Source organism: Rattus norvegicus, chromosome 10 (assembly GCF_036323735.1).
Source record: "Rattus norvegicus strain BN/NHsdMcwi chromosome 10, GRCr8, whole genome shotgun sequence".
In the NCBI taxonomy this organism is placed as follows: Eukaryota; Metazoa; Chordata; class Mammalia; order Rodentia; family Muridae; genus Rattus; species Rattus norvegicus.
In genome coordinates this window covers 82,287,383-82,313,240 of record NC_086028.1, presented here as the reverse complement: position 1 = coordinate 82,313,240, position 25,858 = coordinate 82,287,383, and the positions used below count along the sequence as shown (strand labels likewise).

Sequence of the window (25,858 nt, the reverse complement as noted above, 5' to 3'; positions counted from 1 at the left end):
CTGGATCGCTACCACCAGGATCTAGCTCCTGAGGCTTTGTGATCGTGCAGATAACCTCATGGGAACCTCTGATCTCTCATCCCAGCCACATACTGCTTCCTTCTTGTTTGGATACTAAGTCTTCAGTGGCAGTTGGGATCAGAGAAATGACCACCTCAAGGAGAAGGAGATGCGTTCCACCCCTGGTTGAAGGACCTTGAGCTTTGCACAGGACAGGGGTGATAGGTCATGGTGGGCTGCAGCCTGCAGTCTGGACGGTCTGTAAACTGTGCCTCCACCTTGTTTTCACTTATAGCAATGTTTACTTCGTGGTCTCAATAACTTAGTGGCTAAATGATCTGTTTTCTTGTTGTCCTCTTTCAGAGTGTGGAAATTAGTTCTTGGTCTTATTACCAGAATAAAGCTTAAGCTCTGACAACCCTCACAAGCCAGGCTCTTGGACCTGTCCCGACATGTCAGAGAGATGAGTTTATTAATTACCATTTCTGTTGCTGCGATATTTCACTATGACCAAGGCAACTTATAGCAGGATTTGGGGCTTACAGTTTCAGAGGTCTGTTCCCATGTCAGGAGGGAGGTGTGGTACCGGGCAAACAAGGTAGCTAGAGTGGGAAGCTGAGAACTGAGGGCTCATGTCTCTAACAGCAAACAGGAAATAGACCGAGCGACTTTGAAATGGAAAGACTTTTGAAACCTCAAAGCCCACCCCAGTGATGTACTTCCTCCAGAAAGGCCCACCTCCTAGGCATCTCCAAATAGATGTCAACGAGTCCTCAGATGCCTAGAACCATGAGGGTAGGGGGAAGAATCTCATTCAAACCATCATAAGTAATGGTGAAAAGCAAGGACTTTTTTTTTTTTTTTTCTTTTTTTTTTTTTCTGGAGCTGGGGACCGAACCCAGGGCCTTGCGCTTGCTAGGCAAGCGCTCTACCACTGAGCTAAATCCCCAGCCCCCCAAGCAAGGACTTTTAACTGAGACTTTCCCCCATTTGATTGGTTTCTGACTGAAGCACAGTTTAGGGCCTGGACCAGGGCGCTTAACCACAGTAAGAGACTTACTAAACAGGATCCATAGAAAAGGGAGGGAGCGGCTCCCGGCTTTCATTCTGCTTTTAATTATCTTGTGAGCCCAAGTGAGGGGTTGAGGTTTTAAAAAAAAGAAACAAAACAATACAAAAAAACAAAGGTAGTTTCAAAAGCTTGTCATAATTGACCCTCTTCTCCCCTTTAAGAAGAGGAACTCAGAGACTTGATTTTTATTTATTTATTTATTTTTTTGCTTCCTTTTTTTTTTTTTTTTTTTTTCCGGAGCTGGGGACCGAACCCAGGGCCTTGCGCTTCCTAGGCAAGCGCTCTACCACTGAGCTAAATCCCCAACCCCGATTTTTATTATTATTATTATTATTATTATTATTATTATTATTAACTTTTCTGGTTGTTTGTTTTTATTTTCGAGTATGTCTCTAAGTCCACCTGAGTCTTGACTGTGTTGAGAATGTATTCTAGCTGAGGGTGATGAAATGCACCTGTAACAGAAGTGGGAAGCAGAAGCAGGAGGCTTGCCCTAAATTCCAGGGTAGCCTGGGGCTGTGGAGGGAGAAACTGTCTCAGAAAAACAAAACAACCTACAGCACGCTGCTCAAAGTGCTTGTATTTTTGCAGGAGCTTTGAACTACAGGGTCTACCTGCTTGACCTGCTTCCTATTGTTACAACTTTTGTTTATTGCAGCAGATTAAACCCGGGGCCTCTTGCATGCTGGGTAAGTACTCTAACACACTCTCTCTCTCTCTCTCTCTCTCTCTCTCTCTCTCTCTCTCTGTAGTTAACATCTTAGTACTGTGCTTCCATGCTCTTTCTGTTTGCTTGTTTTGTTTTATGAGACAGGCTATCTATGTAGTAGCTCTGACTGTTCTGGAACTTTCTATGTAGTGCTGGCTGTTCTGGATGATTAATTATTTCTCCAGTGGTGAAATGAGCCAATTCAAGCCAGATCAGAGTCTATATAAAGTAGGTTTATTGGGAAACTGCTTTCAGGCAGGTGAGTTCACTAGTCCCAAGGCACAAGGTCAGGGGAAGGGAGACAGAAGGGAGAAGAGAAAAAGAAAGGCTGTGCAGAGAGAGAGAGAGGGAAAGGAAGGGAGGGGCCGAGAGAACAAAAGGTCTGGATTGTATAGGAAAGAGTCTGTTGGGTAAAGGCAGCCCAGGATAGGGGGTGAGTATGCCAGGTAAGGACTGAGGGACACTGGGAGAACCTGGAGACCAGGTCTGCTTAGGTAAGTTAAATAACCCCTCAGCTGTTTTGTTTATGGGTCTGAAACCCAACACTAGAACTCTCTATGTAACCCTGGCAGTTCTGGAATACTCTATGTCGACAAGACTGCCCTTGAATTCACAAAGATCTGTCTCCCAAGAGTTCTGGGATTAAAGGCATGGGCCACTATGCCTGTTGTTTCGGAGACCCAACAATTAATACACAAATGCCTAGTCTTCATAAAATTTATATTCTAGTAATTTATTGGGACACACTAAAATCGATGATAAAAAGGCTTTGAAAGTGTAAAATAATTTGTTTTTCACTTAAAAAGTTATATAGTAGAGTAATAATTTTTTAAGAATCAGTTGAATTCTTGGTGCATGTTCATATCTGTGAAAAATACTTTACATTCTGTGAACCTCTCCACATTCATGCTAACTCTCCACGCACAGTATGAATTTATCTGCTGTATTATCAGTTGGCCTTGTCCTTAATTGCACAAGGACAATGAATATTGAACTGTCAACTAGATTATGGCCTCTTAAAAGGAGACAAGAATTCAGTTGGCACCTCACTTCTGTCCCACAGCTACACAGTTCAAATTCCAATACAATGATTTCCTAAGTGTGGTCTTCGGACCAGCTGCATCAGAATTACTCACGAGAGAACGTTATCAGGCTCCTGCCCCAGGGTTACCAAACAAGAATCTCTCAGAGGCTTTGTAGTTTGGAATCTAATAAAAGACGTTGAGAGCGTACTAATAGTTGAGAATCACAAAAAAAAAAAAAGGTTTGGTAGTATAGTTGTATGGGGAACTCGGGCAAGGGAGGAACGTTCCTGAAAAGCAAACACTAAGCTGTGTACGAGGTTAGAGAAAGGGGAGGAGCTCCTCCCGGTGTTTCTTTGGTGGCAAAAATGGTTACTATCCTATCACACTACCAACATTCCGCTACGGCTTTGACAATCCGTCTGCCCTGCAGCTTCCAGGATCTGACTGTTGCCTGGACTACAAGATGCCACCCTTCCTGCCCGACGACCCAGGTTACTACACCAGGTTCTAAGGCAGTAGACGGGGTACCGGTTTCCGTTGCCAGCACCCAAGATGGCGACACGAACGTCGCCACCACTAGAGCCACATGCTCCCTGCTCCGCCTCGGCCCTCTCAGGTCTCACTGGACTTTTGCAAGTCACCGTGGGAACCCTCAAGGACGGAGTCTCGGGCTCCGGTGGCAATGTTCCATTATCTGCCTTAAAAGACCTCATTCCTAGGCACACAATGGGCTGGAATCACCTAACTTATAACATCGCCCGCCTCCGACCCGCAGCGGAGGGGTTCAGGATGCGGGACACTAGGGCCTTCGCCTCACTCATTGGTGGGTCGATACCGAGGGGCGGGCCTGCACACTCATTGGACTTCTCTCCAAGTCGGTCTCGGGAAGACGGCGCGGAGGAGGCGGAGACACACTCGGCTATTGGGTTTTCTTTGCTGTCAATCAAAGCGACATCCGGTGACGGCAATAGTCTCGGCTAGCTGATTGGATCAACTGTTTCTGGGGTGGCCGTGGCGGGCGGGTTTCCGAGTGCAGTGGAAGGAGGGGGCGGGGAGGGAAGCCGAGGCTGGGCGCTCCAGGCCGGCCGGAGGTGGCGGCGGCGGCGGCGGTGGTGGCGAAGCTGGGACTTGGGCTGAGGGCCTGCTGTAGCAGCAGCGGCATACTGCGACCTCAGCAGCGGGTACCTGATATATTCCTTTTCCTGACTAGATAGCCGCGGCGCAACAGGGCCGAAGCTTGTAGGATAAGGGGCGGCGAGATGTGGTTGAGGGGCAGGAGGCGGGACCCGGGAGGCTGAGTCGGGTCTGATCGAGCTCGGGGCCTGGACATGGTCGGAAAGAAACGCGGGGCCGACCAGAAAGCGTGTTCCTGGGTGGGCTGGACTGAGAAGGGCCGAGGACATGGGAGGGCGTGGTGAGGCTGGGCTCGAGAGTGGGGTGGGGCCTCGGGAACGGAGGGCGGGGTGAGGCTCGCTTTTAAGGGTGGGTCAAGGCCAGGAAAGTAGCACTTGTCGCTTGGTGTCCCAGAAAGCTTGAATCCGCGGCGCCGAGAGTGGGCATGGCAGCTTGGTCCCAGCCAGACTCGGGTATGGCAGGGTGGGACCGGACTGGGGCTAGAGCTCTCTCTGGCCTTCTTGGCTTTGAAGAACTTTGTCTGCTCTCAAACTTAAGTGGCTCTTGGGAAGTTTTAGTAATAATTGCGTGAGGACGGGCGGGTTTCAAAAGCTGGGATGTTTACTTAACTGAAGGAGGGTATTCGTGGGTGTGTGTGTCGTACGTGTACCTCCCACTTCACCTTTAGAACGAAGTTGATAGTAGGTCACAACAGAGGAGTTTATAAATTTAATGGAAGCTCAGAAGTAGAAATCAGAAATGGAAAGACAAATTTACCTCCTCCCCACTTGGCAACTTAGATTGAGAACTTGGCCATATCCTTCTGCTTGGACTCAGAAGGTCATGTGAATAAAGATAAAACTTTCGAATTCAAATTCCAGCCAGAGCAGGAATGATGGCCCCACCATCTTCCGCTGCCCTCCTGTACCCCACCGCATTCTTTTATTTTGCCGTACTGGGTATTGAAGCTAGGCCCTCTAACCAGGCACCCCTGATCTATATCCTTGCCCTATACATTCTTTTACTTTTACTATTGAAGCGGTCTAACCCCTGATTTTCATGTTTCAATGCTCTGAGTGACTGTCTGTCTATGCTATTAAACTGGTGTTTATTTAAAAACAAAACAAAAAAAAAAAAAACCGAAAGAATGCTAGGAAAGGGAGATGAGATTTCAAAGTTGGAATAACAAAAAGGCACGTGAAATGGAGACCTGAACATTCCCATGTATTTTCCACAGTCTCCCAGTAATCTCTCCCTCCTCTTTAAGTTAGAAGGGACAATGACATGGGAAACCAACTTTTTTTTTTTTTAAGGATAGGAAATGGGCTTCTTGTGCTAAAATTAGAAACTGGGTAATGTGTTCTATTAAGAGTGTTGGTAAATTAGACAAAGTGAAAGATAAATTTGAATGCCTTGTACAGTCTGATTCTTCAAGTAAGACCTTTTAAAAAGTATAGCGGGGCTGGGGATTTAGCTCAGTGGTAGAGCGCTTACCTAGGAAGCGCAAGGCCCTGGGTTCGATCCCCAGCTCCGAAAAAGAGAACCAAAAAATAAATAAATAAATAAAAAGTATAGCAAGTTTAATATTTAGGAACTGGGAGTGCTCATTTCCTACCTTCTCCTTCATAGTCGGTGTAACAGGTTTGGTTTTGTTTTTTTCACGTAAAAGTAGCCTTTAAATGTGTTTCCTACTTTCTCCCTGAAGGTTCTTACCCTGATCATGATGTAAAGAGTATGGAATCTTATCTTGTTGTTCTGTGATTCCCATTTCAGGGTTCTCTGGAAACCCCCCTGGTAAGTGCAGAGGAGGCGGGACACTCTGACCCAAGACAAAGACCTGTAGCTCTGGCCAAAGAAAATAGACCTTAGGAAGGAGAAGAAAAAAAAAAAAAAAAAGGGAAGAAAGAAATCCATCAGCTGTTCATGTGAGCAGCCTGCAGTGGATCTCCATAGAGGACAACTAATGTGAATGGAAAGTGACTGTGTATGGACTGTGGAGAAGTAAGTTGAGAGGGCCCTGAGTGCCTGGACTGGGTTAGGAACGGCTCGACTTTGCGAGGTGAGGTTGCAAGAAGGGAAAAGTGAATGTGGCTTTGGCTCCACTGGGTGTGCTTTCCTCTGGGGCCATCAGGAAGCTCAGCCCTGTGTTGTGCCGGGTGGGGGGTCTCGCACTGAGGAGGGTAACCTGCTGGCTGCAGTGGCAGAGCGGTGGCCTTGATTTGTCTTGTGGAAGATTTGAAAACAAAAGAGCATAAATATTCTGGTCCTTCAGCAATGCTTTCTCTGAAGAAATATTTAACCGAAGGACTTCTCCAGTTCACCATTCTGCTGAGTCTGATTGGGGTTCGGGTGGACGTGGATACTTACCTGACCTCACAGCTCCCCCCTCTCCGGGAGATCATCCTGGGGCCCAGCTCTGCCTATACCCAGACCCAGTTCCACAACCTGAGGAATACCTTGGACGGCTATGGTATCCACCCTAAGAGCATAGACCTGGACAATTACTTCACTGCCCGGAGGCTCCTTAGTCAGGTGAGGGCCCTGGATAGGTTCCAGGTGCCTACTACTGAGGTAAATGCTTGGCTGGTTCACCGGGACCCGGAGGGGTCTGTCTCTGGCAGCCAGCCCAACTCAGGCCTTGCCCTCGAGAGTTCCAGTGGCCTCCAAGATGTGACAGTCCCAGACAACGGGGTGAGAGAAAGCGAACCGGAGCAGGGATTCAGTGAAGATTTGGAGGACTTAGGGGCCGTAGCCCCTCCTGTCAGTGGAGACTTAACCAAAGAGGTTAGTGGCCCAATGGCAGTGGGTAGGCCTGGGCATTGGGAAGGAATGGGCTGGTTCTGAAGGATTGTTGACTGCACCGAGTCCTTTGAAGAACTAAATAGGTTGGGCTCAGGTTTGGACCTGGCACTGCTTGGGTAGGAATGGCCTGAATTGTCTGACTTCAGGGTTAGGAGCTGGGAAAATGTTCTATGTTTTGAACCATTGACCCATCTCTGAGTGTACTGTCAGGCAGGGTGGTTCCTAGAACATACCAGGGTTTTTACTCTTTAGATTTCTGCATGACTGCTAGAGGTTTTAGTTGGGGAGAGGGCCATGTTATGATGGGCTTTGATTGGGTGTATATTGTTGCTAAGACACGTGCTGTGTGGCCTCTCTTGACTTTTACTCCCCCACCCATCCCCCCACACACATTAAAACATGAATGCTGTCCCTAAAGTTCTCCAGGTCAGGCTTGTTGTTGTGAACTCTCTTTAACTCTCCTGGGCCTGAGCCAAGGGGTAGACTTTGGTAGTTATTCTTGGCCAGTAGGGCCAAGGCTCCCATTCTTTGCTAAAGGCCTGCTGCAGGGAGTAGAGCAGAAAAGACTAGAAGCTAGAGAGAACTGTACTGTGCTCAGCTCAGCTTGAACTGAGCGTAGAGGTGATCTTTAGCTCCTGGCACTGGGGCTGGCAAACTTGAGGGCATAGAGAGGGATGCAGTTCCTTTCCTTTAGTGATGCAAATAGCTACTGATGCCCTGATGCCCTGACTGACTCTCTAAGTAGTAAACAGCCTCGGCCTGCCACCAGCCCTAGAGCTCCCTAAACACCCACTGCTCTGTGCTGGCCTGATTGGTGTGAAAGGTGCCTGCTGCAGAGCTTGGCTCTCTCCCACCCTCCTGCTCACAGTCTCGGCTCACCACATTTCTCTCCCTTCCTGCTAAGTCTACTCATTACCTCAGCTGTCTAGATTATTAGTGACTGGTAGAGAGGATGGCTTATATTAGATCCGTGGTCCTCATCTAGGAGTGATTCTTGTCACAGCTGTGGGGAAGGATGCTACTGGCACCTGATGGGTTGTTGACTGTCTTAAACAGCTCAGGGCAGCCTAGCTGTAAGTTTACCTCACCCCAAATTGTTAGTAGTTTTGACTAGGAAAGCACTCAGAGCAGTTCTCCTGGACCTGTCTGTGGGAGAGAGAGGCTGGGAGTGTCTGATCATGGGGTCCCGAGCAGTTTTTGCCTAACAGGCCTTTTGGTCTTAAAGTTTTAACAGTTTTGACATGGTCTAGCTGGTCTGGATCTTGTTAGATCAGGGTAACCGTGAACTTGCAAAAGTTCTTCCTGCCTTAGCTTTGCCTCTCCCAAATGCTGGGATTACAGGCATGTTCTACTGTGTGTCTTTGTCTTAAGATTCTTGGAGTGTTGCTTGCCATATCACCTTTTTTCTGCTTCTCCTTACTCTGTCATTTAATGGGCTTCTGAAGTCCAGAGGTCGGAAGAAATCCTGTTCCTGCCCCAAGTGGCATGGGTGGGTCTCCTGAGAGCCCTGCAGGGTTAGCACTAATGCTGGCCTTCAGGGGTTTTGGGGGAATATAGAATTTCTTAGACATAACTGGGTGTGTTGGGGCAGAATAGGATGGAACTTGGTATCTGCTTTCCTTCTCGTGGCCATAAAGGAGGCTGTGCTTTCTCTGACCCAGGCCTTTACCACTCCCTTTGCGGAGCTGGGTGGGTCATGCTTGAGGGACCCAGACTGGGGAGGAGGGAAGGGAGGCCTATGATGTGCCTAGAACAACATTTCCTCAGCAACTCAAGAGATAAAAATACCCAGGTCCAGAGCATGTGACAGGCACTGCTGGAGCCGGTATTATCCCTGGGGTGGTAGTGCTCCCTGCTGCCAGGCCTGTTCGATGGGCAGCCATAGCTTAGGCCCTTGTCAGGGATAGGATTCCCCTCCAGGTTGGCACCCTGCCCAGAGCAAGGGGTGGCCTGTTTACAGCTCCTCCTGGGTTAGAGGCAGGCTGTAACCAAGGGAGAACACACTGTCTCTCTGGCCTGACCTTAGCCTCTGGGGGAGTAGTAGTGACGAGAAATTTCTATTTCCCCTGAGAAAGCAATCCAGGAAGGCAGAAGTGGGATTTTAAATTCCAGTTCTGTCCTGTTTTACCTCCCTCTCCACCACTCCCATCCCCAGGCACCCTTGCTAGGAGAGGTGCTAGTCAGTTGGGCACCAAATAGTCTCTTTTTCCTCTTTTTGACTCCCCAGCCCCTCCCTCAAATTGTTCTTTAAAAAAGCTAAAATGAAAGTGGTAACTGGCATATCTGTGGCCAGGACGTTGCTCAGCACCTGTCTCCCAGATATCGGGCTTCAGAATTGTCCCCCTCCCTTTTTTATTTATTTATTTTTTGGTAGGGGATAGGCCTGGCCTGCGCTGACATGCCTCATGTATGTAATAATGACTTTCCCCTTTCCTCCCTCCGGTCTGGCTTGTTGTAGGGTGACAAAGCTCCTGGGCCTTTTTTTTTTTTTTTGGCTTGGGTTGCCCTGGGTTCTTGCCCAGCCTGGCTTGTGATCCCTATCCTTGAGGACTAGCCATAGCCTTCCTAAGGAATGGGCGAACTCCTTCCACTTCCCAGCAAAGAATTTAGTTTCTCCGTGAAGCTTCTGGAGGAGTGTCTGCCCAGTCACAGGAGTGGGCTGGAAGAGCAAGATGCGACAGGAGGGAGGAAAGTGGCACCCCTTCCCCCAGGACTCTCACTGCACCACCCCAGCTGATTGACTGGGCTGGGTGGGGCTGCCCGCCCCTGGGTGCATCTCCTCAAGGAGACGGAGGCGGCCCAGGGATGGGCCGGTTCCTTGCGGCAGCTTCTCCAGCTGCCCTGGTGCAGAGATTGGCTCCCTTCTGCAGCTAGGTAACAGGCGGTGGGAGGGGATTGGCTCCTTCCGCATCTCCAGCGGAGACTTGGGGGAGGAGATTGGCTCGCGGCGCAGCCTAGGTAACGACAGTGGGAGGGGATTGGCTCTTTCCGCAGCCCCAGCTGCTGACCTGGGGGAGGGGATTGGTTCTCTGCAGCCTCAGCAGTGACCTGCGGGGTGGGAGGGGGAGGGGATTGGCTCCTTGCGGCAGCCTAGGTAACAAGTTTGGGGGGCGTGGGGAGGGGGAGAGGGAGGAGCGGGAGGATAGGCTCAGGAGGGAGTTGCTTTCCTCTGCAGCGTGAGCGCTGAGCATGGGGTGGGAGTCCCGACTCACTGCAGCCTCTGCGGTGAGCTCAGGGTGGGGGCTGCTGGGCGCCTGAGTGGAACTGGGGTTGTGAGGTGGGAGGGGGCTGCTCCAGGATGGAGGAAGGGGGCTGGGCTGGGCCGCCCAGGCAGCAGCACGGGCGGGGCACCTTCCTCGGGCCCCTCGGAGCTACCAAGGGGCCACCCTTCCAGCCTGGTGTGCTTCCTGCAAGCCACGAGCTCCTTGCAGCCCCCTGTCCGGCTTACCGGCACCGGCTGCTCTGGGGCTCCTCTCGCAGACCATGACCCGCCTGGACCGCAGCTCTCACAGTGGTGGGGGCCATGCCAAAGACAGGCCCCTTAACTCTTGGCTGGCTGGTCACCGGGTGGCCCAGCCCCCCTCCACTCCTGGGTCCAGGGCTTCTGTTCAGGTTGGTGTACGGTGGGAGACTCAAGGGAGAGGTACATGTGGGAGGTCTTGGGGGGGGGTGTCTTGGGATAAGTTAGGTGGTGGTAGGAAAGATTACAGCCCTGCTTTTCCATAGACTGGTGGGGTTAACCTAAAGACACTTCTAAGTGGAAAGTGTGTGCTTTTAAATTTCTGGAAGGAAGGCAACACTTAAGGGTCCCTTCAGGTTTGCTGAGAAGACTGCTAAAGGGAGGGGTATATATAGGAAGTTCAAATGGCTCTATTGGGGTTCTGTGCTGATGTCAGTGGGGGCGGCAGTTGGTGCAGGAACTGTCTAGGAGCCACAGAACAAAGTGAAAGGCATTTTAATGTCCAAGGTTGCAGTCAGCTCAGCAGTGATGAGAGTTATGTCCTTGAGTGGGTTGACTGATGGGGAGCTGGTGAGTGCTGGGGTGTGGTATGGGAGGGTGGAGGTAGCACTGGTGTAAGGGGATACAGTGAGGTTGGCCTAAGCAAGGGTGGGGTATGTGCTGGGGATCTTCTAACTGTCTGAGGTTCCCTTGGGTTTGAGGCAGCTTGCTAGGATCAGTTGAATTCTGTCAGGGATCATGAGGTGAGGCTGGGCCTTTAATAGTTGTGCATGTTCTAGCTTACTCCAGCTGTCAGCCAGTGAAGGGGGAATGGCTGGAGAAGGGCTGGAGACAGCCCATGGTTGTCATTGGTTGCAGCAGGTGGTTGGAAATGCAGGGATTTTCCTCTCCAGGCTACCCCACCCCTTTATGCAAATGCAGTGGCACCACAGGCTGATGCAAGCCTGGTCAGTGCTAAGCAATCCCACAGGGCAGTCTGCCCTTGCTTGCCATGTCAGACAGTCTTGTGTTTCCAGGGTCTCGTACTCTCAAGATGAGAGGGGTCTCTTGCTTCCTCCTTTTCCTGTTTAGAGGTGACAGAGCCTTGCCCTTTAGCCTGGGTGTCACTTGGGCCCACATTCTAACCCTGAAGACCTGTGTGATGCTAGACATGTTAGTAGTTTTCAGTAATGGCCCTCGTTTTAGTGGAAGGTAGCCTGGAAATGAATGATACCCTGCTGGTGCAGAGGAATTGGGAGGAAAGCCAACGGGCACAGGCCTGGGTGTGACCCCACCCAGGACTAACTGGATGTCAGTAGGTGGGACCTCTGAGGGGTAGGACTGGGAGCTCTTTCCCTGGGGTGGGAGCTACTTGAAAGCTAAAGTCATCTTGGTCTGTCTTTCAGGATATAGATCTGATTGACATCCTTTGGCGACAGGATATTGATCTGGGGGCTGGGCGTGAGGTTTTTGACTACAGTCATCGCCAGAAGGAGCAAGATGTGGATAAGGAACTACAAGATGGAGGAGAGCGAGAGGACACCTGGTCAGGCGAGGGCGCGGAAGCTCTGGCCCGAGACCTGCTAGTAGATGGAGAGACTGGAGAGAGCTTCCCTGCACAGGTACTGCAGCTTCCACATCTCTGACATCGCTCTCTGCTCTCCCTGCTCCCCAGACTCACCATGCTGAAACACTTCCAAAGAACTTGCTCTGGGCCACAGTTGTGTCTTTGCAGTGGACCTGACTGTATTTCGGCTTAGGGTCTATAAAGGCACAGTGGGTGATGGACTCAGAAGCACTGGGTCTTGATAGTAGATACTGCAGACAGGCAAAGTGTCCTGCATCTTAGAACACTTCTCCACCCCTTCTGTTGTCCTGGGAATAGGGAACTCAGGTCTGCCATTCAGAATGGCTGGGACACTGCAAACCTACAGTGGTTTGGAAAAAGGTATCTGTTACAGGTAGCCAGGGCCCGGGCTGGTCAGACTTACAGTCGTTATAGGTAGCCAGGGCCCGGGCTGGTCAGACTTACAGTTGCTGTTGCCATGGGTGTCTGTTGGGGAAGATCAGACAGCCCTGTCATTGCAAAAGTATCTTAGGCGCTGGAGGTCACCTGCCCTTTAGAGAGAATACTGAGGTGAGGAGGACCAGAGAGCCCACTGAGCAACCTGTACAACACAACCCTTAGCTGCAGGGCCAGCACTTGGTTCTGGCTTAGCCTGGCTACTGAGGGTGAATTAGAGAAAGTCAGGGAGGGGAGCCAGATGGCAGTCAGTAGGAGAAAAAACAGCAGTGCCCTCATGTTCAAATCTGTGTTGTGCCTTAGTTCCCAGCGGACGTTTCCAGCATCACAGAAGCAGTGCCTAGTGAGAGCGAGTCCCCCGCCCTTCAGAACAGCCTTCTATCTCCTCTTCTGACGGGGACAGAATCACCATTTGATTTGGAACAACAGTGGCAAGATCTCATGTCCATCATGGAAATGCAGGTAGGATTGTCAGAAAAGCTCAGCCTGCAGGGTGGTCCAGCTTATAGTTACATGCCCCTCCAGGAGAGGGTAACAGTTTGCTCTGGCTAAGCAAAGTAGGGACACTTGAGGGACGATTGCAGGGTGGGATTGAGTTCTCACTCAATAAGGAGCCTTCCAAAGCATGGCCTGTCATGGAGTTGCACCTTCTTTTCCTGTAGCAGATAGTCAGCTGCTAACACTTCACAGTGCTTTATAACCATGGGCATCTTCTCTGGCCTGCTGTCATCTAGTAACTCTGCTGTTCGATTTAGTTTTTGCAGGGCTGGGGATGGAGCCCAGGGTACCTGCTAGGCACGAGCTGTACCACTGAGCTACCTTTAGCCCACGGTTGTTAAACATGGGCAGTGGGAGGTCAGAAGCGCTTGTGATCGGACAGTGAGCTTTGGTTTTCAGAACTATGTTTGGATATTTTAGTTTGTCTACTCCATTTCACCTCAAGATAAGGGAATCTAGCCATACACCCAGGAGCTGGTCAGTTCTCTGTGGGTTGAAACCCATAGTTAGGGTTCCAATAGGCAGGCAGACCTATTGGTCTAAGCTGGGGGCTTTACTGTCCGGGTTTTTGCTCAGGGAGCTGTTCTTCATTCAGGGACCTATCTGGTGTTAGTCTGCTCCTTTTGAATGCCGGTACAATTCTCTCTTCCAGGCTATGGAAGTGAATACGTCAGCAAGTGAAATTCTGTACAGTGCCCCTCCTGGAGACCCTCTTACCACCAACTACAGCCTTGCTCCCAACACTCCTATCAATCAGAATGTCAGCCTGCATCAGGCCTCCCTGGGGGGCTGCAGTCAGGACTTTTCCCTCTTCAGCCCCGAGGTGGAGAGCCTGCCTGTGGCCAGCAGCTCTACACTGCTTCCACTCGTCCCCAGCAACTCCACCAGTCTCAACTCCACCTTTGGCTCTACCAACCTAGCAGGGCTTTTCTTTCCATCCCAGCTCAATGGCACCGCCAATGATACATCAGGCCCTGAGCTGCCTGATCCCCTTGGGGGCCTGTTAGACGAGGCCATGCTGGATGAGATCAGCCTGATGGACCTGGCCATTGAGGAGGGCTTCAACCCGGGGCAGGCCTCCCAGCTCGAGGAGGAGTTCGACTCTGACTCTGGCCTCTCCCTGGACTCCAGCCATAGCCCTTCCTCTCTGAGCAGCTCTGAAGGGAGCTCTTCTTCCTCTTCCTCTTCTTCTTCTGCTTCCTCCTCTGCCTCTTCTTCCTTCTCTGAGGAGGGTGCTGTTGGTTACAGCTCTGACTCTGAGACCCTAGATCTAGAAGAGGCTGAGGGTGCAGTGGGCTACCAGCCAGAATACTCCAAGTTCTGCCGCATGAGCTATCAGGATCCTTCTCAGCTCTCTTGCCTTCCCTACTTAGAGCATGTGGGCCACAATCACACGTACAATATGGCACCCAGTGCCCTTGACTCTGCTGATCTACCACCACCCAGCACCCTCAAGAAAGGTAGCAAGGAAAAGCAGGCTGACTTCTTGGACAAGCAGATGAGCAGAGATGAGCACAGAGCCCGAGCCATGAAGATCCCATTTACCAATGACAAAATCATCAACCTGCCTGTAGAAGAATTCAATGAGCTGCTGTCCAAATACCAGTTGAGCGAGGCCCAGCTGAGCCTCATCAGGGATATCCGGCGCCGGGGCAAAAACAAGATGGCTGCACAGAACTGCCGCAAGCGCAAGTTGGACACCATCCTGAACCTAGAACGTGATGTGGAGGACTTGCAGCGAGATAAGGCCCGATTGCTCCGAGAAAAGGTAGAGTTCCTGCGGTCTCTGCGACAGATGAAGCAGAAGGTCCAAAGCTTATACCAGGAGGTGTTTGGGCGGCTGCGGGATGAGAATGGGAGGCCCTACTCACCCAGTCAGTATGCCCTTCAGTATGCTGGGGATGGCAGTGTCCTCCTCATTCCTCGCACGATGGCTGACCAGCAGGCCCGGCGACAGGAGAGAAAGCCAAAGGACCGGAGGAAGTGAGCTTGGGGAGGCAGGGGGTGGACGCTCACTAAGACCGAAACTGGAGAAGGGCTGGGCCTGGACCTAATGTTGGGGACTTAAATGCCTTCTTATCCAATATATCTTCTCAGATGGGATGACTGCGGGTCAGTGCACCGAAGAGGCGGGCGCAGGCGCTGTCTGGCTTAGCTGCCCCACTGGGAGTGGGCAGGGATGACCAGACTATTTGGGTGATGGGGGCCCCAGCCCATTTCCTTTCTCCTGAGGGAAGGTGGTTGGCATGCTGGAGGAAGCAGAGCTGTGTGGAGTGGGGCAGGCAGAGGGAAAGGAGAGAAAGTAGTGGGAAGTCTCAGTCCTGGACGGAGAAAAGGAAGGATCCCTAAAATCAAAGCAGTCAGAAAGACCAGCGCGCTGTTGAGGGCTTTGGCCAGCGCTCGAGGCAGTGAGTGCAGGAGACTCCAGTGGGCCTGGGTTGAGTTGGTAAGGCTGGTATGGAGACACAGACATGGTGGGGCCACTGAAGGGCTCTTTAGCTGTTTCTTGAACTCTTGCATCCCTGAAGAGGAAGAAACTCTCGGATGGCACCTGTAATATTTCAGTTACTAAAACGAGACATGTAGGGCCCAATACCTCCATGGTTAGGCCCAAGGAGGGCAGAGCTGTAGGAAGTGATGATGAGGCCTGTGTTGCAGCAGCCCCAATATCAAGCATGTCACTCACTGCCCCACCACAGCCACCTCCTCCCTAGCCATCCCAGAGCTGAGGCTCCCACTGTCCTCAGAGAGCCTGCATGGAAATGCTGTCCTCTTCCATTCTCTTCCCTTTCGTGGTACCACCCTCACTGGCTGCCTCCAGCTCTGGAGTGGGGTGCTATTCTGGCGGTATCTGGAACTTGGCCTACAGCTTCCTCTGCAGGGTCTAAACAGGGAAGGAGATGGTGTGGAGGAGAGGCCCCAGTGACATCCAGGCACTGTTCAGCACAACACTGGGAAGTGACTCTTCCCTCAGGCCCCTCTGCCTACTAACACCTGGGCTCCTCATGGGGAAACAAAAGCCTATAAACCCCAGCAGCAGAACCTAGTCCTCTTAGAATTTTTTGCGCTTTGATTTTTTAGGGCGTGTGCCCTGTTACACTTACAGGGCCCTAGGATGCTTGTGTTGAGTAAAAAGGAGATGCCCCCATATTCAAAGCTGCTAAATGTTCTCTTTGCCATAAAGACTCCGTGTTAACTGTGTAAACACTTGGGATTTTTCTCCTCTGTCCCGAGGTCTGGTCTTGCTTTCTTTTTTGGGTTTCTTTCTAGGAAAAGGAGAAGTGCATGCAAGGGGCAGGAGATGACCCTCCCCTAGGCTTTCAGCTTCAGGCAGCTTCTTCACAGCCCGTTTAGCCTGGGGTCCTGGAGGACAGCCCTGGGGAGGCAGTGAGGGGCAGCACCAAGACAGCCAGATGGTTCCCGGACCACAGTGTCTTTTTTTTTTTTTTTTTTTTTCTAAACTGCCACTGCCGCCCCCCAATCTTGATCAGCTCTGGAGTACTGCCTGCCCCAGACTAGCAGGGGTGAGGGGTGGGAAGCACTGATCCTCCTCCCTGTGCAGGGAGGAGGGGTTTCCTAACTGAGCAGTAGGGATAGAAAGTGGAGCCTGGGAGTGCTTTTTATAAATTATTTTCCTTGTAGATTTTATTTTTAATTTATCTCTGTGACCTGCCAGGGAGAGGAGAGAAAGAGAAATGCTGTGAGCACATGACAAAATAAAATCAAATAAAATGGATGATTCAGCTTAAGTGGAGTTTCTCTCCCCTCACCCCCTTTTGAATTCAGATGAGAGTCAAGGAAGCAGGCCCTGTGTGTGGGAGACTGGCCATTGTGTGGTTGAGGTAGAGTTCCCCTGGGAAGGTGGGTGGAAACTGACAGAAGAACATCTCAGTGACTCCATGCAGGTGCTGTGCACCTCTTCCTGGTTGAGCAGGTGAGCCATCTCAAAAGGACATGGTCGTTTTAAAGCTTGACTGACAGCGCTGTGACTTCTCCAGCAGCTTTGCCTGCTGGGGAGGCACAGAGCGCTGGACTGGAGTCGCTCTGAAAATGGGGCCTGTTAACCGTGAAGTGCTGACATGCTACCGACATCCAGATGTGTTGGGCACTCACACTGACTGCTTTAACTAAGGACCTTCTTTCTAGTATAGAAGGGCTGGTCTTTGCCTCTAGGCTGCTGCTTGCAGAAGTTAGGCCTTTAAGAGGGCTGCTACTATTAACCCACTCGCCTAAGACAGTAGAGAGAGGCTGGGGTACCTTACAGATAATCAGGCCTTAGTTTTGACCAACACACTTCTGCAGCGGGACCTTGGGTCTGGCATGGAGAAAGTGCCCTTTGTCTCGGCCCAGCAGTCCCTAAACTTCACCCAAGGTTTCCACATGGGTCTCACCAGTGAAGCAGAGTCTATTTCAGTATTGGGAAAAGAAACTAGCCACTGTGAATAATGGCGGGTACACAGCTATACTCCCCTGCTCGGGCTGCTAAGGTAGTTTTGGCCGCCAAATTTGAGGTTCTCCTGGGTTGTAGAATGAGAACTGGTTAAGACCCACATACAGTTATTAGTCTGGGGCTGCCGCTACAACCCGCCAGGCAAGGAGACATTCAAATTATTGTAGTATTTTTGTTCTGTCTACATGTACGTCTGTGTACCACATTGTGTGCTGGTGCCCACAAAGGCCAGGACAGGCACTGAATCCCTTAGAGGGGTTAAGGAGCCCTGTGGATCAAACACAAATCCTCCAGTACAGCAGCAAGTTCTAATTTTTTGTTGTTTTGGTTTTTCAAGGCAGGGTTTCTCTGTGTAGCCCTGACTCTTAAGGAACTTGCTGTGTAGACCAGACTCCTCCTGAACTCAGGTCTCCATGTTTCTGCCTCGGAGATTAAAGGCATGTGCCACCTTGGACCTAGCTAACAGAAAGTGCTCTTTTTTTTTTTTTTTTGGTTCCCCCCCCCCCCCCCCAAGCTGGGGACCGAACCCAGGGCCTTGCGCTTCCTAGGCAAGCGCTCTACCACTGAGCTAAATCCCCCAACCCCCAGCAAGTGCTCTTAACCCGAGACACCTCTCCAGCCACAGATCTTGCTATGTAGCAGGATGGCCCCCACCTCCTGCCTTAGTCCCTTAAGTTCCAGGATTCCAGGTATATGTTACCTGATCAGGTGTGGAAATGTTCTCGTGTAATCTTTATGCCCTACTGTCAAGCAGTGGTTAAGTCTGCTTTCCCTGTTATTGATCCCTGTGGTTAAGTGAGGAGTCCCTCCACGCTGACCTGTCATTTCATCAATATACCGTGAGGAGCCAGCACCTTTAACCCTTTTCTTCCCTCGCACATTGCACAAAGCCTGTGGGTTTGAACTTCGCTGTTGAGTATTTAACAGTGGGGTCCGTGTGAGACAATGAGTTGAGTTCTAGCCCTTGTCTTTGTAGAGCTCCTTTGAAAGCTGTCTGCCTGCATTGTTTTGTTTTGTTTTTTAAAAAAAAAGCCTAGTGTACAATTTGTCTCTAGAATGATAACACAGAGCTTGCTAAAAAAGTGTTTTTATTTATTTGGCTTTGACATCTTACTATATAGTTCTGACTGGCTTGTAACTCACTATGTGGCTGCCTCTGTCTCCTGAATATTGGGATTAAGGAAAGTGTATACCACCATACCTGGCTGTAAAAAAATTTGGGTTTATTTATTTATTTATTTATTTATTTATTTCAGACAAGTTTTCTCTATGTAGCCCTGGCTATCCTAGAACTTGCTTTGTAGAGCAGGCTGACCTCAAACTTGGGGATCTATCTGCTTCTGCCTCCTGAGTGCTGGGGTTAAAGGTGTGCAAGATTTATTTATTTAATTTTTTTGTTAGATGTAGGAATATTCTGTCTTCGTGTACACCTGCCTCCTAGAGAGGGCATCAGATACCATTACAGATGTTGTAAGCCACCAAGAGGTTGCTAGGAATTGAACTCAGGACCTCTGGAAGAGCAGTCAGTGTTCTGCTGTGCCATCTTACCAGGTCATCCTAAATAAAAAATGTTTTTGTTTTGAATAAAATTTACTAGCTGGGTGTAGTGGTGCATGCCCTTAGTTCTAGCACTTGGGAGGAAGAGGCCATATATCCCAAGCCAGGCCAGTCTACAAAGTTCCAGGATAGCCAAGGCTATCTGCCCTGAAAAGCCAAAACAAATGAATAAATAAAATGTATTCTATTATTTTTCTTTTTGTATAGGTATTTATTTAACCCAGGCTGATTTCAGACTCTGGGCTATCCCGATAGCCTCCTGAGTACTGGGCATATAGGTATATGCCACCACGCCTTTTTAGAAATTCATTTTTATTTGTGAGAGTGCAGGTACCCATGGAAACCAGAGGAGGGGTTCTGATGCCCTGGAGTCACAGTTTTGAAAATATCCAATGTGGGTGCTGAGAATTGAACTTAGGCCTTCTAGAAGAGCAAGCAAGCACTTTGACCTGTTTTATCCATTTCTACACCACTCCTCCAAATTCAGGTAGCCCAAGCTAGCCTAAGATTTCCTCCATAGCCAAGGATAACCTTGAATTTCTGATCCTTCTGTCTCCTGCCTGATTTATTTAGTGCTTCAACTCAAGCCTTTGTACATAGCAGGCAAGCACTTTTTTTTTTTCCTTTTTCTTTTTTTAGGAGCTGGGGACCGGATCCAGGGCCTTGCACTTGCTAGGCAAGTGCTCTACCACTGAGCTAAATCCCCAACCCCCCCCCCCTTTTTTTTAAAGATTTTTATTTATCTTATTATGTATGTGAGTACACAGTCTTCTGTCCTCAGACGAACCAGAAGAGAGCATTGGATCCCATTCCAGATGGTCGTGAGCCACCATGTGGTTGCTGGGAATTGAACTCAGGACCTCTGGAAGAACAGTTGGGTGCTCTTAACCGCTGAGCCATCTCTCCAGCCCACAATCAGTGTTCTTAACCATTGAGCCATCACTCCAGCCTGTAGGCAAGTACTTTACCAACAGTAACTTTCCTAGTCCCCACACAATCACTGTTTTTGTGTTTTGGTTTGTTTTTGTCTTTTTTTTTTTTTTTTTTTTTTCTTTTTTGTCGGAGCTGGGGACCAAACCCAGGGCCTTGCGCTTGCTAGGCAAGCACTCTACCACTGAGCTAAATCCCCAACCCCTGTTTTTGTCTTTTTGAGACAGGGTTTCTCTGGGTAGCCCTGACTCTTGTATAACTCTAGGCTGGCCTCGAACTCAGATCTGCTTGCCTTTGCCTCCCAATTGCTGGGATTAAAGGCCTTTACCACCACTGCCAGGCACCTCTTGTTTCAATCCTCAGATAGGGGCTGAAGTAGTAATTAGCAACTGGAACAATGGACTGTTGTTCCAGTGCCAGGCTTCAAAGTTGACCAGCTTGACCTTAGACTAAACAAAAAACAAGGCTGGCCTTGGTTAACTACAAATTAAAAATGCATTTTGGGCCATGCAAGGTGGTGAAGACCACTTCATGCACTTGGGAGGCAGAGGCAGGTAGAGATCTTTGTAAGCTTGAGCCCAGCCTGGTTTACACACACAGCAAGTTTTAGATAGCCAGGGCTGTAAAGCATGAATGACCCTGTTTCAAAGAAATTCATTTGGGTGCACAACTTTAATCCCAGCGCTTGTAAGTTTGAAAACATACAAGAAAAATTATCAGCATAGTCTCAAAGTCTAAAAGTATTTTGGGCTTGATTTACTGCCTAACAAAATGTACAAGGGTCTTGGGGTTGCTTTGGCTGTCCCTGTGGGGAGGGGGCACGTGTGCTTTTCCTTTTCTGCAGGGTGGTTTTATTTCATTTGCTTCTATTAGCAGGAAATTTACAGGACCGTGACTGATTAAAGGAGACGGAGAACTTTAAAGCAACTGGATAAAGATGTAGTGCCTCACAGAACCTGCCAGTGGTATAGACCTGACAAGTGACATCTTGGCACCTTAAGCTCCTGTCAGATTTACTGTCTACAACACCAACCTGATAGTTGTGTGCAGCTAGGTCCTTCTGTCAGTGATAAAATACACTCTTCAGCCTACCTGTGTACCAGGCTGGACCATCCACACTGGTGTAAGAGTTGTTCTCGACCTGTGGGTCACCTCTTTGGTGGGGGGAGGGTAGAATGATGCTTTCACATGGGTTGCCCAAGGCCATTGGGAAACACATATTTACATTGTTAGTCATAGATTCATAACAGGAACAAAGTTAAAATTTATGAAATAGCAATGAGAATAGTTTTATGGTTGGGGGTCACAACCAAAACATTTTAAAGGGCTGCAGTACTAGGTTAGGAAGCTTGAGAACCACTGTTCTAAGAATAATGTGCTCGCTTATTGAAATCGTTTAGTGATATATTTCTTTATAAAGTATCTTCAGTGACTTGTGAATTTCAAATTTGAAGGAAACCTAGATGGGTTGACACCTGCAATTCCAGCACTCGGGAGGTTGAGGCAGGACTATTGAGTTCAAGGGCATCCACACAGGCTAGGTGTGTATTTGAGAATTCTAGCTGCAAATTATTTTGTAGCAACAATGTCCTCTTTGCAGATTCATGATGTCACAAGAGACTATTAAGGTGTGCTAGACAAATCGTTCAAAGTTAACATCAAATGAGCAGAAGCAGCTGGGGATGTGCTGTTAGTGGAGTCCAACATGACAGCATCCCTGCGTGAGCGCGTCTAGGGCAGTCCTCTAGTCCTCGGACATAGAGGAAGAGAGGCAGAAGACTAGAAGTTAGTCCCTGCCCCATCTCAAAACAACCAAGCTAATATAACTAAACTGTAGAACCTAAGACTTTACTTGAAAGCCATGTGTGATGGATCTTGCTGGTAGTTAGGGGACCTGGCAAGCTGAGGCAGAACTGCCATTAGTAGGCCAGCTTGAGGTATATGGAAAGTTTCAGGCTAGAAAATCCTATACAGCAAGGAGGGCCTGTCTTTAAAAAAAAAAAAAAAAAAAAAAAAGACCAGGAACAAACCTTTAAAACTCGGGAGGCAGAGGTAGGGATAGCCAGGGCTACACAGACAAAAAAACAAAACAAAAATCCTGACTGGCAAGATGAGTGAGGACGTTTGTAGGCCTGATGATCTGAGGTGGCGACTACCCACTCCTGCAAGTTCTCTGACCTCATGTGTCAGGGCATGTGCATGCCCCTCTAAAGAAACAAATCAAGGATTGGGGAAATTTTTTTTTTTCTTTTTTTCGGAGCTGGGGACCGAACCCAGGGCCTTTGCGCTGTACCACTGAGCTAAATCCCCAACCCGGGGAAATGGTTTTTTAGTGAAGAACTTGCCTCACGAACATGAGGACCTGCTCTCCTAACACCCATGACAAAGCTGGTGACATGGGCTTGTAAAGCCAGAACTTGGGAGGTAGAGGACGGAGGTAGAGGACGGAGGATCAGCTTCAAGAATATCCTCAGGTACCTAGTGAACTCTTAGGAGATGGCTTAAAGTCAGTTGCCAGCCCATGCCTGTATTCCCAGCATTCGGGAAGCAGAGGCAGACAGATCTCCGAGGTCAAGGACAACCTGGTCTACAGGGTTAGTTTCAGTGCAGCTAGGACTGTTACAGAGAAACCAGGTCTTGAAAAAAACCTCCCTGAATTGGTGATTTTTCAATGCAAACTGAAGCACCTTTGCAAATCCCAAGTACTTGGGGGTCAGTGGCAGAAATACTGAAAGGCTGGAAAGCTGGCTCAGAGGATGAAGCTCTAGCTTCAGGCTAGCGTTTGGACCTCCAGAACCCACCTAAAAACCAAGTGGGCAGGCTGACTACCTCAGCAAGAGACCCTGCCTCCATTAAAATAAAGTGGACACGTGTACACTCTACACATGTACAAACATGCACACAAAAACTCCAAGTGTTTCTGTAGTCACTGTATATCACTGTATAGTCAGTCCACTTAACATTAAATGAATTCGACTGAAGTCGGGAAGAGCAGGATTCTAACAGGCTGACAGTTACAAGGCACCAACATGTTAAGTCTTACGTGTTGGCCCACACTTGTAATCCCAGAACCTGGTAGGCCAACACATGATCAAAGTTCAGTGCTAACCTGGGTGACTTAGATCCTATCTAGAAAGAAGAAAAAAAAAAAAAAAAAAAAGGCTGGTGAAAACTCAGTTGGAAAGTTGGGAGAACACTTGGCTAGAATGCACAGGCCTTAGGTTCAATGCAGAACAGGCAAACAACCCTGCTATCACGTTTAACCAAAGTCCTTTTCTAAGTCTATAATGGTGAGATTTCATGGAAACCACCATCATTTGTGTCTGTGTGTTTGCATACTTGTTGGGCTGCCTGTGGAGACCAGAAGAGGACATCAATTCCCTGGAGTCAAGAGTTACAGATGATTATGTTTGGAGGGAGATGGGTGCTAGGAATTGAATTCCAGTCTTCTGTAAGAAGAACAAGCACTCTTTAACTGCTAAGCCATCTCTCCAACTTGTACTGCCTGAAGAAAAAAAATTGAGTATTTCCTGATAAAGACCACTTAAGATTTGTCGTACCTATTTATGGTTAGCAATTTTGCATGCATAGCTACAACAATCACTTAAGACAATTTTACTCTTAAACTTATATCTGGAAATGTACTCATTGGTCTTTAGAAAAATTGTCAGTAATCTCGGCACTTAGAGGTGTGTTGAGTTGAAGGCCAGCGTGGGCTACATAAAAGAGACCTTGCCTCAAGATAGGATAAAGAAAATTGTCAGTGAACTCATCTACATGCACGGTTTTAGTGTCTTCCCTGACAGCTTACTGTATGTACCAGTGTCAGTCACTCACTGTGTACATAGCTGGTCTCAAAGTCCCTATGCAGGCCAGGCTGGTCAGATAACTTACAGTGAGTGATCTTCCTATCTCTGACCACCAAGTGTTAGGATTAAATGCACGTGCTACTGTCACCTTTAAGATTATTCAAAAGAGTGTGTGGGTGCGTACAGCTGAGTGCAGGTGCCAGCATACGTAAAATGGAGGTTGGATCCCCTGGAACTGTAATTACAGGTTTTGAGCCACCTCATCTTTGGTGCTGAGAACTGAACTTGGAGTTTCCATCAGCAATGTATTCTTTTTTTTTTTTTCCGGAGCTGGGGACCGAACCCAGGGCCTTGCGCTTGCTAGGCAAGCGCTCTACCACTGAGCTAAATCCCCAACCCCCAGCAATGTATTCTTAACCACGGAGCCATTTCTCTAGACCATGACAAGGTTACCCCACAGGTCAAGAATGCTACAGATGCCTGTGAAGTTGGTTCCAAGGTTTAAAAGTAGAACTCAATAGCTGAATTGAGGCTGTTGTCTCAGTTTAGTGCACCCAAAGGTAGGACAGGATGCCTGCAGCTGCTTCAGCCAAACTCGTTATAGCCTGTTGCTCCAACTGCAGTGACGGAGACCTCTATGAAGACTTCGTGGCCAGGTGAGTAAGCTTTCTTAGCTTGCCTTTCTTTACTCATCTCCCCAAAACTCCCACTAGGAAACTTTGAAAAACCATCTACACGTTTATCTGAATGGAATTACTCTCTTCTCACTGAACTCAGGGTCTCAGTCTATGACTCTGCTTCCCCCTTTTGTAAAGTACCAAGAATTGGGGCTTGAGAGATGGTTCAGTGACTAAGAGCACTCGTTGCTCTTACAGAGGACTGGGATTCTGTTCCCAGCACACATACAATATCGACTCCAGTGGGAGGGAGAGCTGATGCCTTCTGACTTCTGTGGATACCAGGCATGCGCTTGGTATGCAAACATACACACAGACAAAACCACTTATATACATAGAGGAGAAACACATCTTAAGAAAAATGTAAAGATCTGAGGGAAGATAAAGTGTTCAAGGCTAGCCTGGGCTAGGCTACAGAGTGAGACCCTTCCTCAACAGACCCTAAAACTAACGACACAGTGACAAGCTGGGGGTGGGGGATGGGAGTTGGGGGCTTGAGAGGGTTCAGCAGTCAGAGCACAGCCAGAAGAGTCAGGTTCAATTCCTAGCACCCACGGGGCAGCTCACAACCACCTGTACCTCCAGTTAGATTCAATGTCCTCTTCTGACCTCCGTAGGCATGTGATACATTCATGGACCCAAAAACATAACTATAGAAATAAACAAGCAAAATGAACCTACACTACTCGTGCAGAGAACCCAAATCAGCTCCAAGCACTCAGGTAGCTCAAACACTACCTGCAACTACAGCTCCCAGGGCAATGTAAGGCCTCAGTCACCTGCACTTACATATACATAAAAAAGGGAGGGGGCTGGAGAGATGGCTCAGAGCACCAACTGCTCTTCCAGAGGCCCTGAGTTCAATTCCCAGCAACCACTTGGTGGCTCACAGCCATCCATAATGGGATCTGATGCCCTCTTCTGGTGTGTCTGAGGGCAGCTACATTCTAGGCTACACAGTAAGTTTCAGGCTAGCCTGGGTTAGATGGCTTGGCACATGAAGCATAGCGATCAATCTGAGCGTGGTTCCCAGAACCCAACTCCACAAAACTTCCTCTGACTTTAACACCTATGTACACACTAATGTAGTAAACCAAAACAAAGCCAAAAGCAGCAAGGGCTTCAGAGCTGGCGCAGTGATTAAGAACACAGGCTGTTCTTCCAGAGGATCTAGTTTGACTCCTAGGTACCCACATTAAGTGGGTTACAACAGCTTGTAACTCTAGTTCCGGGATATCCTATGCTCTCTTCTGGTCTCCACAGACATTGGACAAACAAGTGGTGCATAGACACGCACACCAGCAAAACACATATAGTGATCTGTTCTTATTTGGGCTCCAGAATTCTATGGTCCCAGCACTCTGTGGAGGTAGAGGTAGGTGGATCTTTGAGTTCAAGACCTGCCTGGTCTACAAGGTGGGTTCCAGGACAGCCAGAGCTACACAGAAAAACCCTGTCTCAAAATCTACCCCCTCCCAAAGAGACAGATGACATTCAACCCAGTGTTTAAAACACAGTGCCAATTCCTAAAACTTTTTGGTGATAGCATCTGCTAATGCCATCCAACTGATTAAGCTACTTCATAAAACATGTTTTCAGATAACTGTATTTGGAAGTGTTATCAGTAAATAATTTCCCAGCAATATGAAATACTGAATGATGTGCCAGTTCCTAACAATATGTGCAGCAAATGCTCAAGTATTTGCTACATTAATAAACTGAGACTATTTTAAAGTACCAGGCTTTAAGTCTAC

General features: G+C 48.8%; 1 protein-coding gene across 4 annotated transcripts; it reads left to right on the top strand.

Annotated features, from left to right (window-relative positions):
* Nucleotides 1-3,768: 3,768 nt before the first annotated feature.
* Nfe2l1 (NFE2 like bZIP transcription factor 1) lies at nt 3,769-16,417 on the top strand. 4 transcript variants are annotated; one of them, XM_006247238.5, is made up of 5 exons: nt 3,769-3,987; nt 5,693-10,333; nt 11,567-11,782; nt 12,487-12,645; nt 13,334-16,417. In XM_006247238.5, the coding sequence occupies exons 2-5, from the start codon at nt 10,205-10,207 to the stop codon at nt 14,666-14,668; spliced, it is 1,839 nt and encodes a 612-aa protein (XP_006247300.1). In that variant the 5' UTR covers nt 3,769-3,987; nt 5,693-10,204; the 3' UTR covers nt 14,669-16,417. The 4 variants fall into 4 exon arrangements, with proteins under 4 accessions (XP_006247300.1, NP_001101763.2, NP_001359179.1 ...); NM_001108293.2 differs by having other exon boundaries at nt 3,866-3,987; nt 5,693-6,703; NM_001372250.1 differs by lacking the exon at nt 3,769-3,987 and adding an exon at nt 4,311-4,392 and having other exon boundaries at nt 5,693-6,703.
* Nucleotides 16,418-25,858: the final 9,441 nt, after the last annotated feature.

Bases quoted from the DNA above. Each gene is read 5' to 3' on its own strand.
- Nfe2l1 (NM_001108293.2), top strand. From the start codon at position 6,194: ATGCTTTCTCTGAAGAAATATTTAACCGAAGGACTTCTCCAGTTCACC. The intron at 11,783-12,486 runs GTACTGCAGCTT...GTTGTGCCTTAG, and splicing joins GAGAGAGCTTCCCTGCACAG to TTCCCAGCGGACGTTTCCAG. The intron at 12,646-13,333 runs GTAGGATTGTCA...TCTCTCTTCCAG, and splicing joins TGTCCATCATGGAAATGCAG to GCTATGGAAGTGAATACGTC.